This window comes from Camarhynchus parvulus, chromosome 10, assembly GCF_901933205.1.
Source record: "Camarhynchus parvulus chromosome 10, STF_HiC, whole genome shotgun sequence".
Taxonomy (NCBI): Eukaryota; Metazoa; Chordata; class Aves; order Passeriformes; family Thraupidae; genus Camarhynchus; species Camarhynchus parvulus.
In genome coordinates, this window is record NC_044580.1 from 8,344,067 (window position 1) to 8,359,279 (window position 15,213).

Consider the following 15,213-nt stretch of genomic DNA (forward strand, 5'->3'; position numbering starts at 1 on the left):
CCCTGTTTGTTTTCTACAGCTAGAGTCTCCAGGCCTGGTCCTTGAGGTGTGAGAATATGGGCTTGGCAGAGAACTCTCTGCTCACTCATTGTACAGTATGACAACAGAGTAGGAAGTCCTGTGTGAGAAGGGAATTTCTCTGCCACAGTTGAACAGATCACAGATAAGAACGGAACACAGATGTAAGAAAAAAGATAGGACAAATGCTTTTTAACTGCTGAAAAAAATTGCATAAAAATTCAGTATAAAATTCTACATGTGGACTGTGTCAGTTACATCACCTATAAAATGTGATTTGGAACACCCTGGGATCTACGCTCTGAAAAAAATGCCATATTTTCAAAAAGATGATGTGCAAGGTTAGAGATGAGGTCTTTTAAAATCTTAACAGCAAATACTTGATGCAGGAGATGCATCTTAAAGTAGTCGCTCTGGATACATTGCAAAAAGGTTGTTTCCTGGCAACTTTCAATGCCCCCAATTCCTGTCCTTAATGGCAGATTTGAAATCCTGGTTTATGCAAATTGTGTCAAATCATAGCATATTTTGGACTCAGATATCTATTTTTTGCTGTGGCTCATAATTACATTTGGCTCCTGAGCTGCAGCTGTGAGTGGCTGAGATCAGTAATCCACAGTCCAGGCAAACTCCTGAAATGAGTGTCTTTGAATTTAACATAGATATCCTGAGGAAAGGGTTCAAAATATCTGATGTGAAGCATCGCACAGAGAGGAGGTCCAGGTCCTTTCTGAAAACAAAACTGAAATTTCAGTTGTTTATAGTTCCAGTGTTGCACATGAAAGGTGTCTGGTAGCTTTAGTATGGATCTCTCTGGTTTGCCTTGGCAGAGGGATGAAGAGCAGCTATGAACACTGCTTAGCCAAAACCTCACCCCTGACCTGGACAGCAGCTCCCAGGAACCCTTCTGGGCTCTTTAGAGCACTGAGAGTGAATGTCCAGTTCTGCTGGACTGAGCCTCCTGCTGTGGGACAGTAACAGCAACCCTGGTTGATAAACCTGGCCATTCTGGCAGAACATGGGAAGGAATGTATTTTTAAAATCTTGTTCACATTATTTTAGACTCTCCCAGCAGAATCGGGTGGTTTTTTAATCTCTATTTGAGTTTACTAACCTTAGTTTCCCAGCTGTGAAGGCCATATATCTGCACCTAATGCAAACAACTCTGGGTAAGCTACATATTTTCATCTTGGCTATTTCCTATTTGTTCTTGCTACTTTCTCCATCTCCTTTTCAGATAGCAGCAATAAAGTCCAGCTAAGCATTTATTGGGAGTGTTTGTTTTGGGAGCCAGGATAGTGTTTTCTCTCTGTTACTAAATTGATGAGTGATTTCTGACCCATTGCTTTCATGGTTCAGTTTCTCTGTAAACAGCTTTGTCTGTTTCTTTGGTAGTTGTGAGTTTCAGGGGCAGTGCAGATACAACCCACTGAATACACAGCTGTTAGCTGAACAGCTGAATTCTGAGAGAGGATAAATAGGCAAAAGCACTTTGGTGGAGAGTGTGGCAAACTTACCTATCTAAAACTTGTTTTGTATTTTGGACCACTTGGACTAGTAGGATGCATTTCCAAGGTGGAAAATGGAAACAGAGAAAGAGAGTAATAACTTCAGTTCTGCTGTCAAAAGAACTCTTGACATAACCTGAGCTGTACAAAACAGTCATTAACAAATCATAAAGGAGTTGGGTGTCGTCTCTAGACCTTGCTGAAACACGGACTATGCCTTTCATCCCCATTTGACATCGATGTTAAACTTCTCAAATATGTGTACCTCCATGTCTTGGTGAGAATGGACTTTATTACTGAAGGAACTGGTTTGGGCCCATTTCCCTTCAGTGCCTTCAGTAACGGTTTGAATGACAGATGCAATCCAGCTGAAGGAGATTGTAAACAATTCGAAGGGTGTGATTAGAATCGGTGCCCGTGAAAGGAAGGGACCGGACGGTTCCCTGCGCCTGGTGCTGCCCGCGGTGCGGAGCCTCCTCCGCGCCTCAAGCAGGAAATTATAAATATCCCTGATGACATAACGAGTAATTTGTTCAGTGTAGGAGAGAAAGAATAAAATGAATTTAAAATAACAGAAAAAGGATGCTAAGGGAGAGGAGGAATACCGGTTCTGGCACAAAGCGGGGGGCGCAGCCCCACTGCCCGATCCCGCGGGGCTCCGGGAGCAGCAGAGCCCCCGCTCGGCCGGGGCCGCGTCCCGCCCGCCGGTGGGAGGCATCGCCCGCCCCGCGCCCTGCCCGCCGCCGCCGCCGCTCCCACAATGCTCAGAGCCCGCCAGGTAGCAGCAACATGGCGCGGGCCGCCGCCTGAGCATCATCCTCCTCCTCCTCCTCCTCCTCCTCCTCCCGCCCGCCTCCGCCTCCCGCCGCCGGGCTGCCGCAGAGGGGCCGCCCGCCCGCGCCCTGCGCCATGGCAGCCTCCGAGCTCTACACGAAGGTAGGGCGGCGGCGGGGCCGGGGCTGCGGGGGCGGCGGGGCCGCGGGGCGGGCGCGCCGGGGGGCAGCGCGGCCCGGCGGAGCGGCGGGGGGCACGGGATGCAGGGGCCGCAGCTGCCATTCCCGGCGCTGCCATTCCCAGTCCCGGCGGGCCCGCATCCCGGGGGCGCGGGGGCCGCTCCCCAACGCCGCTGGGCGCCGGCCCCGCCGCGGGGAGGGCTCGGCGCCCCGGGGCCGCGGGGAGCGCCGTGCCGTGCCGTGCTGTGCCGTGCCGTGCCGTGCCGTGCCGTGCCGTGCCGTGCCGTGCCGTGCCCGGCCGTGCCGCCCTGCCCTGCTCTGCCCGGCTCCGCGCTCCGGCAGCGGCGGGGATGCAGCGCGGTGCGGCGGCTCGGTTATCGCCTTCGGGAGCACCGTGCCGCTCCTTGAGGAAAAACGGCTTCTACGACATTCTACGGCTTTGCTGTTCAGCTACGCTTTTTTGGTGACACTGCACCTTAGGATTATGCTCTTCTGGCAGTCGTTCAGAAGCCCTGCAGTCAGCAGTGATGCGCAGCGTGACTCTCATATGCCTTTAATCAGACGATTTTCTAATCTTTTTTGTGTTGTGTATTAGTATCTCATCAGCTTCTGCCTGGAAACAGTTACTGTCCTGCTTATCTTGATGGCAAAGCCTGCAAATTGAGATGTGGAAATGGTTGCTTTCACCCCTAGCAATGCATTGTTTTCATTGGTCTGCCTTGAGCTAGTGCATAAATCTGAGGAAAATGACAGACAACAGGTCTTTAAGGGCAGAAAGGATGACAGAGGTCACTGGAATTGAGCAGGGCAGTACAGCATGGCAAACTCCAAATACTACTTTCTAAAGGCTTGCACAGTCAGAGTGTTGGTAGCAAGGCCACGCCATCTAGATCCTCGAGCCACTTAGTGAAATACTCCAGAATTATCCCCAGTCCAGCACTCTGCAGGGCAGGAAAGGAAACAGACCTTTTGTTTTGGCATGGATAAGTCACCTTATGTGTAGAGTCCTCCCACTCAGGGATGGTGGGACAGCACAGTGACTGCATCAGGACAAACCAAACCAGACAGTCCCTTCACAGGGACTGCTTGCCTGGGTCTGAGAGTGTATTTGTGTGGGACACATTGAATGTGAGAGGTGAGGTGCCTGCCTGCGCCCCCAAAAGAATACTGACTACATTAATGGTATGGCACACCTTGGTGTTTTGTGTCTCATACAAGAATACCCCTTTGAACAGTGCCAAGGGATGAAAGTTACCATTCTGGTCAAGGGAGCAGTGGTACTGCAGAGTTGTTTCCAGGCGCCCAACAAACCTTCTCTGTGTAAGGAGTTGCTTTAGAAATGTGGTTTTGATTTCTCCCTCTCTGTTGATGTTCTTCTTATGGAATTAAAATGTCTCATGGAGTGTGGATCAGACTACTTGCTTGTTATTTTTTTCTTTTTTTTTTCTTCATTTACAACTTCATCTGACCTTGAATTCTCTTCACTGAGTGGTTGAATCCTTTGGTCAGAAACTGCTCCAAAAATGTGGGTGTGCTGTTGTCTTGGAACTGTGTTACAGTGGAAAGGCCCTTTATAATTCCTCCAGGCCCCTTGTAATTCCTGAGGAGGGCCTGGCTCAGAGATGGGCAGGCCAGGGTAGGAAACCTGCTGGGTGCTCAGGAGAGACTCTGCTGTCTTCCCTCTCTGCTGGCTCTTTCCTCAAGTAATGGCAGCCTGCTGCTTGAGCAGCATTCAGTGTCTCATCCTTGATTAGCTAACATAAATAATGGATTTAAGGTGCAAGCATGCTGAGGTAAAAAGAGCAAACACAAAGTGAGACGAGTGCAGGGATGATCCTGCAGGAGGGACTCACTGGGTGATGAAGGCCAGTGGGATTGTGCCTGTGCTTCTCTCACACCACAGGCTGTTCTTGTCCTCTTTAGAGACATACATAGGCACAGAGAGAGTGAGTTACACATCTTTTTTAACTGCTAAGCAGAGACTGTCATTCAGGGCAGCTGCTTAAAGTACCAGAGCTTCCAGAGTAGTATCAGCTCTTATTGTATGGTATTGACATAGATATTTTGCTGGCAAGCAGGATCAGGGATGAATTTTCAGCACATCATTGCTGCTGTGTGCCCTGGAGCAAGGGCAGCTCTCTTACCCTCTCCCACTGGATGCCCCCAGCCCAGCCTGGCTGTGTTTTTCAGGTGGCTGTGTTGGTGTGAGTAACTTGCAGCAATGGTTGGTGAAGTTATGTTAATGCCTGGATGAGCAGTGTTGCAAAGAAGTTGTCAGCATTTCTTCAGGTGCTGTCTGAGAATGGCAGAACAGATTTATTTCCAGCTGGGGGTGGTGGAAGTGGGGCTCTCTGCCCCAGTGTGTTCAGTTTGCCAGTATGTTATCCTTCAAATTTGGGTTCTTTGCCTACCAACATAAAGCTAGCACCCACTATCCCAACCACATACTGAAATAGCTGAAAGGAACTCTTATTTTTCCAAGCTATTTTTTTTTGTTAGAAACCAGCAATACAGATTGTTTGAGGAAGTCATGCCACTCCTGTGAAAGCCCTACTGCTCTGATTCATCCAGATGTGTTTCTAAATTTGGTGGCCATATAACCAGCCTTGGGGTTGGACATGGTTGTAGTTGATCTAGAAATTTGGATTTAAGTTAAAGGACTGGTTCAAGTGCGCTCACAAACTAGTTGTGGGCAGTGGGCTCAAACCATGAGGCTTTGTATTCCTGTGCCCAGTGACTCTGCAAATTCAGGCTCTGCTTGAGGGGCATTAGCTTTAATTTTGGGGGGAAGCAGCTTAAATCAGTTCCACATCTCAGGCATACTAAAAACATTATGCTTTTGAGCCTTGTCCTGTCGGATTTATACGTCTGGCAGGTCAGAGGTCTTGCTGTAAGTTCATTTCTGGAAGTTTTGTTTCTTTGACTTTTCAAACAGACTTAGGAGAACCTGGCTGTGGTTCCTGGATCACTGTAGCCCCACTGAGCAATGCTTGGATGTCGCTGGTCCATTTCAGCATTTCAGGAGCTGTTGACCAAAACCAGATAGATACCTGCTTCTGCTGACCCATAAAAACTGGTAGGGACAATCTAGGCCATGTACTGGCTTTTGTTGAGTGTAATTTGATTTCTGTGGAAATTAAGAACAAGGGAGGATGCTCTGCCTAGAATTGGAACTCATCTGCTGGAACTGCCATGTTTTGTGTTTCAAGTCACCTCTGTGAGTTTCAGGGGTGTGAAACCAAGCCCCAGCACATGCTCTTCTCGCCTGGACACAGAAATCAACAAAACAGATCAGACACTGTGTTCATGCTGCCTCTTTGAACATCAGAGTGAAGACGTGACATTTTTTTTCTCTGTTTCCATCTTTTTTTCCCTGGGTTTGAGTTGTTTCTCTTTCATGCTGTGTTTTCCTAGAGCGTGCTGCTTTGCCCTCTCAGGATTTCTGTTTCCCTTTTGTATGGCTGTGTACAGTGCACTGATTTATTTATTTATCCATTCAGTCAGAGATTCATTTATTTTCATTCTTGCTGCTACCAATGTGCTCCTCCCTTTCCATTATCTTTGAGATGAGGGGGAGCTGGCTCCAGCTAGCTTGGTCCTAACATAGGGCCTAATCCAATTTCAGTGTTAGTGAGTGAAATGTTCCTTTGAACACAGAGGACTCAGTAAACAGTTTTCACTGGAGAGCATGGCCTGGGCAAGCTGATCTCAGTAGCTGACCTTGAAATGGTTCAGTTTGAGGGTTTATGAGCAATAAATTGAGTTAGGGAAGTGGCAGAGGAAGCTGCACAGAACAAAAGCTGCTTGTGCTGTCCCCAGCGTTGCAAGTGGCCCTTTCTTGGTTTCCCGTGGCTGCAGCAGCTGCTCTGGGGGTGAAGCCAGGGGTGTTACAATGCTTGGTCTTCTCCTTTGCCTGTGCTGGCTGCTTGCGAGCAAAAATGGCAAACGGGAGATACTGACCAAGGAATGGCTCTGCTTGGGTGCTACATGGGGAGGGAAATGCAGCAAAAACCAACCTGAGTGCGAGAGGAAAAGTGGAACTATTTCAAAATTTCTGTGCCTGTTAGTGGGCTTTCCTTGGGATTTAAAAAAAGCTGCTTTAATTATGTAGTCCTGTATATTGCTGTGCAGGCTTGTTTTAAAGTAGATTCTTTCACCCAGTGTGCAAGAGGCCAATCCACACACAGAGTTGGGATATTTGACTTTAAATAAGTCAAATACAGCTACAGTTCTGCACAGAAAGGGCTGCTGGGTGGCAAATCCACAAAGGGCCAAAACTTCTCACTAGTTACACAGTTTAGCAAACAAAGCCATTAATGTTCATTGGCTACAAGTTACCTAGTTCCCTTATTAATTAGTATTCTGTCTTCTCTTGGTGAATGATTCTCTTGGTTCTCATGCTAAGTCTTGCATGGCCAGTCTTTCTCTCCTTTCGGGTTGGTGATTCCTTGGGTTGGTGTGCCCGTGCTCAGGATCTGCCCCTGCTGGAGTTCCTTTTACGCAGCCAGAGCTGATTCAGCACAGTTGCTTGCGTGGGCCCCATTAGCTTCTTCCTTGTCTGGGGGTTCTGTCACACGTGCCTGTGGCCCCTAAATTCTGCATTCTGTGTGCCCACTGTCAGTGGAGATCCTTCTCCCAGGCTTTGTTAGCTTCCCTGATAGCGGGGTAGGCTGGATCACTGGAGCAGGTCGAGCCCCAAACCTTAACAAGGCAGCTCTACCAACAAATACTTTGTCTTTCAAACACCTGCACATCACTTAGAGCTTGTTAGCTGCTCTCTCTTTCACAGATTAAATCTCCTTTCCTGTTGATTAGGCTTGAAAGCATACAAAGATCAATCAGAGAAAATCCTTAGGAAAATTTACATGTTCCAGAATTCACAGCAGAACTGCTGCCTGTGGTGTGTGTGTTGTGTGTCAGAAGGTGACAGCTGGGTCCTGCAGGGTGCTGGTGCCCTCAGTGCAGGGTGGCAGTCCTGGGGCTCCTGCCCTGCCTGGAGCTCACAGTTCAGGGCAGAGAGAACCAAAACCTGAACCAAACCTTGCAGAACCAAACCGGAGCTGTCAAGGAATTGCACCTCCGTGGCAGGGAGCCTTCACAGGATACTTTATAACTGCACTCTGCCTCTTCTTATAAGCCAGCACAGCGGCAGAGCAGGGAATATTTCAGTTCTCTGCTTGGTGGGACCTGCTGTGTCCCTGGGATACACACAGGGGCAGCTCTGTGTCACAGTGCTGTGCACCCTTTTTATTCCTGTTGCCTTTAATCTAAACGTGCTGAGGATTTAATTACCCAGCAGTCCCACAACACTTGGTTTAACCTAACCTTGACATTTTACTATGTTTTTTAAAAAACCTGTTCTCTGTAGCCACATGTCAGCCACAGCAGCTGAAGGAGCTGAGAAAGCTTTCCAGCAGCACTCTGTGCCATGTCAGCAATCTGTTGGTGAAACAAGATGTGAGGTTTGGGGAGCAGGGCAGGCCGTGGTTTGAGCTGGAGCCCACTCTGCCCCAGAGCTGCTGCCCTGGGTGCTGAGCTTGTCTGGAGGGGGAGATGGTGCCACCCTGCTGGGGTCACAGACACCAGGCTCTGGGGAGAGCTCCTGAGAGCCCACAAACAGCTCCTGGGAGGGTGCATCCTGCAGTCCCAGTGGAGCACTGCAGCATTGTTTAGAGCTACTTATGGGGAGAGGTGATAACAGATTTATATTTTTAAATGCTTTTTTTTTTTTTTCTGTATACCTAATCTTGAAAGCTGTGTAAGTTATTTGTTACATGTAAAGAACTGTGAAGGTCCCATTTATAAATGGTCTTATTTATTCAATTCTTTGAGTGTGATGTTGAAACACTTACCTGGTAATATTGGTGGATTATGTGGGATCCCCCCCAGATTGTCACCAGAAATAATGTCTGTACATGGAGCTGCCACTGGTCTGTTTCTACTGCAAGGATTTTATAGCATGTACCAGATGGGTTAAGTAATGGATTACTCTCATTTTTTAGATAAATAAATGATCAGATAAAGTGCTGCCAAGCTCCTGCTATGTCAGAAAATGTGTGTAATGACCATCATGATTATGTTTGTTGAGACAGAGAGCTCCAGGTTGAGTTGTAAGGGATATACAGATGTACCCAATTCTTTGGGTTTGCTTGTGGGGCCTTTGGGAGTTTAACTCTCTCCCTGTGTTCTAATAACAAAGTAGTTTGTCTTTATGAGACTGATTGCCTAATCTGTATTGAACTAAAGAAAGCATTTTTGTTATTGAAATGTGCTCAGTGAGCCAGCTGAATTGGAGGAAGTCACACAAATGTCCGGTATCACATGGCTGCAGTTTCTGGGCAGCCTATTTTTAGTAGGATTTTTAAAGAGCAAGAAGTGCCAGTGAGGTTTAGCAGCGGTGGTTTGTGCTGTGAGGGAAGGCAGTGTGCAGCTGGCAAGTCTGCCCTGGGGCTGTGCAGGCCTGCAGGAGCTGGGCTGCCCTATGGGGACACCCAGAATGATAGAATGGGTCACCATGGGTCATCTGGGCCACCCTCCCTGCTGGAGTAGGGCCGGCACAGGGCACCAGGGTGTGTGCCAGTGGTTCTGAGTATCTGAAGTGAGGGAGATCCACACCCTCTCTGTGTGTTCCAGTGCTCAGCCACTGCCCACTAAAGAAGTTCTTCCTCATATCAGGTTGGAATTTTCTGAGCATCAGCTTCTTCCTGCTGGCTCTTGTTGTACTGCTCAGCACCACTGAGGAGAGCCTGGTCCATCCTCTTGGCACTCCCCTTGTGTAGGGGGATAGAATATAAGAAAATAAAGATAGTGTAGAAAGTAATCTCACCCCTAGGGAGTTGCAGCTGGGCCAATTATCAAAGATTGGGAGCAGGCCTGACTTTAACAGGCCACAGCTGTGACCTATGAGAAGAAGATGCTATAAGAGAGTGGGGTGGCTGGGTGAGAGGGGAACTGGGGTCGGTTGGCTGCTTTGTGAAGAAGAAAGAGTCAGTGCTCTGAGGAGATGCCCACGAGAAACACCAAGAAGGTATGAAACTTTTGTGATAAGGAGACAACAGCATGGATCCCCTGTGATAAACAACACCCTTTAGGTATTTATACACATTAATGTATAGTAATTTATTGTATTCATGCAGTAATTTATACACATTTATTGAATTTGGGTTTCATTCCTTGACAGCACACATTAAACACCGTTGCCATCATATTTTCTGAAAAATCCTCTTTGCCCAGGATTTCTCTCCTGGGAAGCTGAGAAGCCTCAGAGAAAAAGGAAAACAATATTATCTCATTTTCTTCTCCTGTGTTTTGCTGCTTTGGAATGTGGTTGGAAAGTGTTTATCCAACAGGTGGTTGTTTGATTGGTTTTATGTGAATTGTTTTAATTTAATAACCAGTTGCCATCAGCTGTGTCGGGACTCTGAAAATTCAGAGTAATGAGTTTTTCATTATTATCTTTTAGCTTTCTGTAAGGATCTTTATACTCTAGTATAGTTTATTATAGCATTCTTTAATATAATATAGTATCATAAAATAATAAATTAGCCTTCTAAGAACATGGAGTCAGATTCATAATTTCCTTCCCGCCATGGGGGACCCTGAAAATACCACAATACACAAAGGAAATATGTAATTATTGAAGTTTTGCTTGTGTTCCTGGGGTCTTTGACAGCTGCATGTCTGTATGAGCACATGTACAGGTGTTGCTGGTGTGAAAGGCATCTTGGCTAGAGGGGAGATGATGGACCAGTTTTGCTTTGTGCTGTCAGGCAGCAAGAGCTGCTCTGATAGCACTGAGTCAGGGTTTGTTTTGTGCCTCTTGGCTGAGGCCACCTCACCTTGCTCTGTGTGTGAAGTTAGAGATGAGCAGAGTCTGAACTTGGCTGGAGCCCCCTCACCTTGCTGTGTGTGTGAAGTTGGGCATGAGCAGAGTCTGAACTCCTGGGCCTGGCTGGGTTTTGTTTCTCATGCTGGCAGGTGCAGAGGTTGTGTCTGACCTAATGTTGTGCTCGCTGTAGTGGAGCAGTGTTTAGTGCTGTGTGTGTGGTGCTTGACTCTGGCAGTGAGGATTTGAGCAGGATTTGGGCCCAGGGCCAAGGTTTGGGCAGGGCTGTTGCTCCTGATGCTTCATTAGCGAGCTACTCCAGTGAGCTGGAGCAGCAGAATGTACCTTCTGCTTCTGAAATAGCAAGGAAGAGCTGCCTATCTGTGTCCATTGTAGTAGGTGGTTGTTGTTGCAGGAAAATGTGGTGTTATGGTCAGAAATAAACCCTCGATTCTTGGAAATTTGCGTTGTGTCTGTGACATTGACTTTTTCATCAAACTATGTCTTTCTGCTTATTTCCATGGACATGACCCCACTCAAGGTATGCTAGAACAGGCATGATGTTTCTAAGAGTTTGGCTGGCACAAATTGGCATCAAACTTTTAACTAAGTGGGAATGCACTACGTGTGAAATTAAATGTGTTACCTAAAAGTCGTGGGAGACAGAAAATTCAACGTGTTATGAATTCACTGGCTCTTTGTACAGTAACTTTCCCTTTTGCTGGCTTGACTTGGAAGTTGGAGTTGTGTGATTTGGTTTAAAGCCTTGTTTGCCAGCACTAGTGGCAAGGCTTTGGTGACTCCTGGCAGAGAGCAGTGCTACACCCTTTGCCCAGGACTGCATCATTTCCTCCTTGTTCTCTGTTCTTGGCTTTGCTTAACCCTGGCTTTGCTTGAGGCTGATACTGCAAAGATTTCTCTTTATCCTGTGTGAGTAATCACTCATTGCTTAATTTTATGCTTTGAAATCAAGCACATAAACCTGAAAGATCAAGCCCTTTATTCTTTATTTCTTCTTATGCCAGGGAAATAACTTTGCTGTCCTACAGCTGTTAGGAATGATTTGTGCAGGAGAACAAACTAAAACATCCTGGGGATGTCTCTTGTCCCGTTCTCTGTGGAAAGCTCAATGTTTGCAGCACTGCAGTGAGTTAGGACCTGTCTACATAAAGCCCCGGTTTAATGTTTAATAACCAGAGCGTATTTTAGGCAGAAACTTCCACATTCAGGACCCTGCCATCTTATGGTGCCACTCATCTTTTAGCACAGTCTGTGTTTGCAATTTGCTCCAGCCAAATGTGAAATGTGTGAGATGGTTAACCTGGGCTGCCCAGCACTGCACAAACATGAAAACCACAGAGTTACCAATCTGATGATCTTGGTGATCTGGAGATCTTCCTGGGCATCCAGGTCATAACCTGGGCCTTTTCTGTCACAGTACAGCTGCTTTGCTTGCTGCAGTATTTAGTTGTTTGTTTCTGTCAGTCTGTTTATATACAAATGAAATATAAAGAAGTCAGTGCTGTTAAAACCATTTGTGTGGGTTTTTTTGTTGTTGTTTTTGTTTTTTGCTTGTTTGTTTCTTTGGGTTTTTTGTTTTGTTTCATTTTGTGTTTTTTTGTTTTTTTTTTTAAAGAGGCTAAGTTTTTAGTGTGGTTACATTAGAGAGCGCCTTCCTTGCTGAATTGTGGATATTAAGGAGCTCCAAGGTAAGCACAGGAAACATTAGGCACTGCTAATGAAGTTTAAAGACTTCAGCTGAATGTCTGTGGGTTGCAGATATTGACCCAACTTTTAATGTGAGCATCTGCAAATTTTAATGTAAATTTTGAAGAAGGTGCCAGTAGATCACTTACAGAAGCAGAGATCTTGTGTTTTACACTTTCTGTTCTCCTTAGTGGCATGGATTTAGTTTCTTTGGCCTGTTAGCCAGGAGCAATAGAAGGATCTTTCCCTGAATAATAGTAATGCTGTGGAGGTACTCAAGGCTGGGGCAAAGCTTCTTGGAATGTTGAGGGAAAAGAAGGTGCAAACATAATACCAAAAACAAATATGAATGAGAAGTCACTGTGATCATGAATGGTTTGAGGGAGCATTTTAAAGATTAAACTGGAGCAGAGTCAGTCAGGAATGCAGAATGCAGCTGTGTTTTTGTGTCTGTCAGCTCCGTGCTGTTTGGTGAAAGTTGTGGCTACTTTCTGAGCATCTTGGAAGCTGTTGCATTTCCCTCACTGCTCATCAAGCCTCCATTTTTCCTTTTCACCCTGCTTCAGGTGTGGCTGGAGGTGGGTAAGGCTGTTAGGGTGCTGCTCATTGCCCCTGGCCGTTAGCAGCTGTGCCTTGTTGGGGTCATTTAGCTCTCGGGAGGCGTGGGGAGGGCTGGGAGCTGACTCTTCCACCCTGCTACCCTGTGGCCTGATGAGAGCCCTGGCTTTGAGATCAAATGTGAGGGCAAAGCAGCATTGCTTTGAAGGGCTCTCATTCTGTGTCTGTAGCAGCTGCCACAGGGTAAGTTTGGCATGTGATTTGTCATGTTGTTTGCCAAGGTGCTGTATGGGTAGATGTGAACTGCATGTTTCTAGTTTGGCAGCCCTAAAGATGGAAGAACAGGGACTGCTCATTTGAATGATGTACATACCCATGGCTATGAAAATCATAAACTCTTGCTCCAGTTACCACTGGTGTCCTTGAGTTCTTCCATTTGATTATCACAAGACAAGAGAGTTTTGCAACTGCTGTGTGGTTTACAGGAGGACACTCTTGAGCTTTGTAGAGCTGGAGAAATAAACTAAAAATACTATGAGGCAGTCTAACAATGAGGGAATTCATTGCCCCAACATGGCTTGTCACACGTTACTCCTGCAGACTCCATGGGTTATTCATAAGTATCTTTAAAGCAGATGACCTCAGTTGTTTTGCTGAGGAAACCAGAGAGAGATTCCCAAGTTGCTTTATGAGTTAGTGTGCAGCAACACAAGAGAGATGGAAATGTGTTCTGTGGAGATTGAGCCTGCTTTGCCTGGGAAAGAAACACCAGCTGCCTCTGAGAGTGCTGAAAATTCCTGTTGCAAGAGATATGGGATGGAAATAGAAGTTTTAGACTATATGTATGTTAAAGTAAGTAGAATATGTTGAATTGTTGTCTTGGTTTTCACATAGGCTTATAGGTCTGCATAGCTAAACATGTTAGTGCTTGCTAGTATCATAGTATTGCAGTGTAAGAGTTTATTAATAAGGATTTGAGTTGAGTTTGGACTTAGGATCTTGGAGATACATACATGACTATTTCAAACGTGCTAGTCATTAAATTAATTGTTTAGGAAATGGTCTTACTTAGAAAGAATCCTGCAAGAGGAGAAGCAAAGTTGTTAGAAATCTGTGTCTGAGTGCACTTCTTCCCTGTGACACACATCAGGGATGTAAAGCTGATTTGAACTTTGTGCAAACAATCAAAGAGAGAACACTTGCAGAGAAAGGCAGTGGACTGTAAATGTGGTATATGCTTGAAAGTTTGCTTCAGCCGGTGTGGCAGGGTGCAGTTTCCCCTCTGTGCAGCACAGAGGTGTTTCCCATAGCCGTGCTGCTGGGCAGGGTGGCTCAGGGTGCTCACAGCCCCTGCTGAGGGCAGGGAATGGCTGCTGCTCTTGCTGGGGGGTTTGGAGAGCAGCTCTGTGGCCGCTGACCCCAGTTCTGCTTTCACAGCTTCCCCCAGATGTTGTGCAGGGGGGGCAGCTCTCGGGGAGGTTTGACTCTGCTCGCTGGGTTTGGGTTTCAGCTTGCCAGGTCATTCATATCAGGCCACTCTGGTTTCCTTGTGTGGGGACTTGCTGTAAATGACTGTTAATTTCCCATGAAAAACTGGTGGGACTAAACGTGGCTCCATTCGATGTGCTTCAGTGGTGTCAGCTTGCTGCTGTAGTAGGGCAGAAAGGTGTCTGGGTGACAGCTACACTCTGGGTTAGCTGGGTAAAACACAGCTTTTCCTGGCTTAGCTTGAGTTATTCAAGGAGAGCTAGTTTTAATGATGCAGCTGCATCTCAGCTGGGGCTTCTGCGTTGGCCTAACAAAAAACACTCAGTTGATCTTTGCTTTTTAAAAACTCAGTTTGGCGTTTTACTTCATATGTGGCTTTTTGGGGGACTAGGATTAAGTGAAAACAAGATGGTGCTTTTGGACTCGAGCTCAACTTTACAGAAAGACACTCAGAAAAGTACAGCCTTATCTACTCTCATATGTATTTGTTTTAATTTTTAACTTTTAAATTAAACCTTCACAGTTAAGCCAGCAATTGTCCACGCTCCAGCTGTTTTACAGATGGCAGAAAACGTGGCCTTATTTCACCTCAGTGAGCTAGGTGAGCACTAATTCTTTCTCAGTAAGTTTTTGTTCCAAGCTGCAGTGCATCTGTCTGATCAGTACAGCCCTTTATTATCCCAGCCTGCACAGGGAAGTTCTGGATGCACCAGATGAAGCCCTGGCAGGGCTGCAGAAGGCTCTGTGCTGGGGCAGCCAGGGGAGTTTCCTGCTGTGTGTGTGTGTGAAGCAGGAGCTGCAGGCAGCCCCTTCCCTCCAGAGCAGCACTGGGGCTCACTGGGAGCACTGACTCAGGCGTTCTGCCTCCTGAGGCTTCTAGAGACTCCAGGGAAAATAACTGTAGAAGGTCTTCAGTCCATCTGAGAGCTTGACAAAGTGAAATCGGCATTTCATTGTGTGACAGCACGAAAAATACGGAAAGAACATATTCAGTCTGGGCTGAATTTGGAAGTTATGTCTGTCTCTGCATTTATGCTGTCAGGTCTTTATTATGGCTTGCGTCATCTTGATGTTGAAACAAAATCCTGCAGCCACTTGTTTTATTTGCCCTTACAATGTTTGTGTTACTGAATCTTAAGTTTAGGCACCCATGCAG

General features: G+C 46.6%; 1 protein-coding gene across 1 annotated transcript in view; it reads left to right on the forward strand.

The window, feature by feature from the left end:
• The first annotated feature begins 2,251 nt into the window (after positions 1-2,251).
• MYO5A (myosin VA) overlaps positions 2,252-15,213 on the forward strand; it is a 101,261-nt gene continuing 88,299 nt past the window's right edge. Inside the window, 1 exon segment of the mRNA XM_030955065.1 lies at positions 2,252-2,462. Within this exon segment, the coding sequence (XP_030810925.1) occupies positions 2,436-2,462 (27 nt within the window). The 5' untranslated portion in view covers positions 2,252-2,435.